The sequence below is a fragment of the Cyprinus carpio genome, unplaced genomic scaffold, assembly GCF_018340385.1.
Source record: "Cyprinus carpio isolate SPL01 unplaced genomic scaffold, ASM1834038v1 S000000029, whole genome shotgun sequence".
In the NCBI taxonomy this organism is placed as follows: domain Eukaryota; kingdom Metazoa; phylum Chordata; class Actinopteri; order Cypriniformes; family Cyprinidae; genus Cyprinus; species Cyprinus carpio.
The window spans coordinates 95,001-99,455 of record NW_024872782.1 but is presented as its reverse complement, the minus strand read 5'-3'; the positions used below and the strand labels follow the sequence as shown (position 1 = coordinate 99,455).

Below are 4,455 nucleotides of genomic sequence, written 5' to 3'. Positions count from 1 at the left end.
ATATGGCACAGTTTTTGTCAGTTTGGACCTTTTGTTTGCCCTGTTGTCTTAGCCTTGTTAGTTGTCATGGTTTTTGATTTGATTTCATCATTCTGTTCACCTGTGTCTTGTCATTAGTCCCTCATTTGCCTGTGTACTTAAGTTCCCTTCTCAGTTCAAGTCTTTGAATTGTTGTTGTTTTGCTGCGAATTCCCTTTGTATCTATGGATTATCATCTTCTTTGACTCTAATTGAACTCTTGTGTGGATTCCTTTTGTCTTCATGTGCCTTTCCTCTACACGAGCATGACAACTATAACCTAACCCTAACCCACACTCTCAAGCAGACAACATTCTACATTTTTACAATTTGGTCCACACAGTGAAGGATAAACCTGTTTACATACTCTGTCTATATTGGTAACACTTTATAGCAAAGTTCCATTTGTTGACATTAGTTTAAGCATTATGTATTAAAAATTAACAATGAACAATATGTTTGTATAGAATTTATTAATCGGTTAAAAAGTAATAATGAAATAATATATATTATTCTAATATATAATGATAATTTCTACATATACTAATGTATTACAAATTAACAATAATAAATGGTTATTATATAGTGAATTAATTTATATTAATAAATTAACTTAAAAAGAGGTTGCTGCAAAAGAGATTGTTCATTCTTCGTACTTGTTACATTAACTAATGTTAACGAATTGAACCTTATTGTAAAATGTTCCTCTTATTAAATACAAATGTTTTAATTAAAAATTGGGCTGGATTTGATGTCGAGAGCGCATTATTGTAGCGCGAAAGCACATTAATACAATGCACGAGTGCTAATCTTTCCATGTGTCTTTTTTAAGGAAAACTATATATGACTATATAATTTGCAATCTCCAGATTGGTTTAATATAAATAAAGCTTTAACCAATCAGCCCTCCACAACTGACCGATGAAAATACTACATGAAATATAACTGGCTGAGTGAACTGAACCTGGAATTCTTTTGACAATCAAAGATGGATCTTTAATTTCTTTCCAGTTTAATAATATTTAGCAATGTTAATGAAATGTAGCCTATAGAAATGGCCAGGAATTTAGTACTTGGATGATTTGTACAATAACTTTTATTTATTTATTTATAAAGCACTTTCAAAACCATAAAAATGGACCTCTGTCCAACTGGTTGTTCAATTTATCTAAAAACAACATATTATAGCCTGTGGCCTAAAGACTTTATATAAAACATCAATGTTATGTCATAATATGTCAGATAGATACTTCAAATTAATTTAAAATCATTGCAATAAATTCTCAGTTGGTATGATGGCAATAATAAGTAACAACTCCTCAAATCAACATCAAATGTAAAAATAGATGTAAATGATGCAAGATATAACAATAAATGCTCAAATAACATTGATGTTTGGACATTTATTGGGAACTTAAAAAAATCCAGTGTTTGTTTTCAGGTCTGAGAGATATATATATATATATAATGTAGTAATGTTATGGAAAATATGAAACAATAATTATAATGTTATATTTATTATATTTGTTTTATATATATATTTATCCAAGTACACAATATATAAAGGCCTATATGACCACATGGATTTTTAGAATCATACGCTTTTTTGTTTGTTTAGATAAATCGTTAAGAAGGGTTTGACCAAACGGTTAAAGGTTATTTACAAATCATCCAAACGCCCAATTCATTTCTAATATTATGACTAAGTAGTATTAAATTCTAAAGAAAATACAGATCCATCTTTGAAATCTGATTGGTTGATAACTTTTGACAACGTTTAATTCAGCTGTGAAAATAATTAATATACAGGTGCTGGTCATATAATTAGAATATCATCAAAAAGTTGATTTATTTCACTAATTCCATTCAAAAAGTGAAACTTGTATATTATATGCATTCATTACACACAGACTGATATATTTCAAATATTTATTTCTTTTAATTTTGGTGATTATTACTGACAACTTAGGAAAATCCCAAATTCAGTATCTCAGAAAATTAGAATATTGTGAAAAAATTCAATATTGAAGACACCTGGTGCCACACTCTAATCAGCTAATTAACTCAAAACACCTGCAAAGGCCTTTAAATGGTCTCTCAGTCTTGTTCTGTAGGCTACACAGTCATGGTGAAGACTGCTGACTTGACAGTTGTCCAAAAGATGACCATTGACACCTTGCACAAGGGGGCAAGACACAAAAGGTCATTGCAAAAGAGGCTGGCTGTTCACAGAGCTCTGTGTCCAAGCACATTAATAGACAGGCGAAGGGAAGGAAAAGATGTGGTAGAAAAAAGTGTACAAGCAATAGGGATAACCGCACCCCTGGAGAGGATTGTGAAACAGAACCCATTCAAAAATGTGGGGGAGATTCACAAAGAGTGGACTACAGCTGGAGTCAGTGCTTCAAGAACCACTACCCACAGAAGTATGCAAGACATGGGCATTCCTTGTGTCAAGCCACTATTGAACAACAGACAGCGTCAGAAGGGTCTCTCTTCAAAAAGGACTGGACTGCTGCTGAGTGGTCCAAAGTTATGTTCTCTGATGAAAGTAAATTTTGCATTTCCTTTGCAAATCAGGGTCCCAGAGTCTGGAGGAAGAGAGGAGAGGCACGCAATCCACGTTGCTTGAGGTCCAGTGTAAAGTTTCCACAGTCAGTGATGGTTTGGGGTGCCATGTCATCTGCTGGTGTTGGTCCACTGTGTTTTCTGAGGAAGTATACCAGGAAGTTTTAGAGCACTTCATGCTTCCTGCTGCTGACCAATTTTATGGAGATGCAGATTTCATTTTCCAACAGGACTTGGCACCTCCACACAGCGCCAAAGCTACCAGTACCTGGTTTAAGGACCATGGTATCCCTGTTCTTAATTGGCCAGCAAACTCGCCTGACCTTAACCCCATAGAAAATCTATGGGGTATTGTGAAGAGAAAGATGCGATACGCCAGACCCAAGAATGCAGAAGAGCTGAAGGCCACTATCAGAGCAACTTGGGCTCTCATAACACCTGAGCAGTGCCACAGACTGATCAACTCCATGCCATGCCGCATTGCTGCAGTAATTCAGGCAAAAGGAGCCCCAACTAAGTATTGAGTGCTGTACATGCTCATACTTTTCATGTTCATACATTTCAGTTGGCCAAGATTACTAAAAATCCTTTCTTTGTATTGGTCTTAAGTAATATTCTAATTGTCTGAGATACTGGGATTTTCCTTAGTTGTCAGTTATAATCATCAAAATTAAAAGAAATAAACATTTGAAATATATCAGTCTGTGTGTAATGAATTAATATAATACACAAGTTTCGCTTTTTGAATGGAATTAGTGAAATAAATCAACTGTTTGATGATATTCTAATTATATGACCAGCACATATAGCGCATGAGCACAGAGAGATTTAAGAGTGAACAGGACACAGTTTGAGTGAGAGGAGAGATACGGTTCAAGTGCGCGCACTCTCTCCGGGCAAGAGCAGCGTGTATCTGATCGAGCGTGTCCGGTTTTGTGTGAGAGCAAAGGAAATCCGCGATTGAATTAATGTGCTTTCGCGCTACAATAATGCGCTCTCGACATTTGTAAGTCAAATAACGCCATAAATAGTGGAGTCATATTAGTTAATAAAAGTACATTTGATTGCTCCATAAAATGTTTGTACAAAACTTAGCAACAACCCTGGTAGTTTTAATTAATGAATAATTTTAAAGCATGAAAAAATGTCCAGAGCATGTGATGAAAGTTGTTATCAAGAAATGTCTCATTACTGACATAAATTAAATATTCACGTCATAATTTGATTCATGATGCCCGTTACCAAAAATAAGCATTTATTTATTAGTTGCTTCATCAAACGACTATTTGCCGCAGGTAGTAACGACTTTTCAAGCCGGAGAAACAGCCAGAGGATGGACTGCAGTGCCATAAAGTGGGTGGGCACATTCTGACCTTATCCCTTAGCTATAAGTGTGGAAACGATCTTGTCCATTCAGTCTTTGCGTGACTTATGAGTGTGCTGAAAATGCCTCCACTGACAGCAATACAGTTACAGATGGTGAGTATGATGATCGTCTGTATGCGACAATTAACGAGACCTTTTGCACAGTTTGTCTTTTTTGTCATTTTATCATGCTGTTTTACACAGTACGAAACGATTATAAATGAGGACGAAACCAATTTAAAGCGCGTTGTGTGCTGATGCATTAAGGGAAATGCAATGTTCAGTCGAGAAGCGCAGGTGAATGAAACAGCTGATCAATCTGTCTTTTCGCTCTAAACATATAAAAACGTTCGCATTAAGTGAATCATACCGGCTTGTTCGGAGTCAGAACGCGCGAAAAATTAAAAATAATTTTTAATCTGCACCAAATGCTGATGGTTACTCACTTGGTTTTGAGACAGAGATATAATTTACCTTGCTTTATTTACGCAGAATAGGCATATG

The 4,455-nt window shown here is 35.3% G+C and overlaps 1 protein-coding gene across 1 annotated transcript in view; it reads left to right on the top strand.

Moving 5' to 3' along the window:
* Nucleotides 1-3,831: 3,831 nt before the first annotated feature.
* Nucleotides 3,832-4,455, top strand: part of LOC109101228 (tumor necrosis factor receptor superfamily member 11B-like) — a 38,787-nt gene continuing 38,163 nt past the window's right edge. Inside the window, exon 1 of the mRNA XM_042753799.1 lies at nucleotides 3,832-4,065. Coding sequence (XP_042609733.1) covers nucleotides 4,018-4,065 — 48 coding nt within the window. The 5' untranslated portion in view covers nucleotides 3,832-4,017. The remainder of the gene's footprint in view (nucleotides 4,066-4,455) is intronic.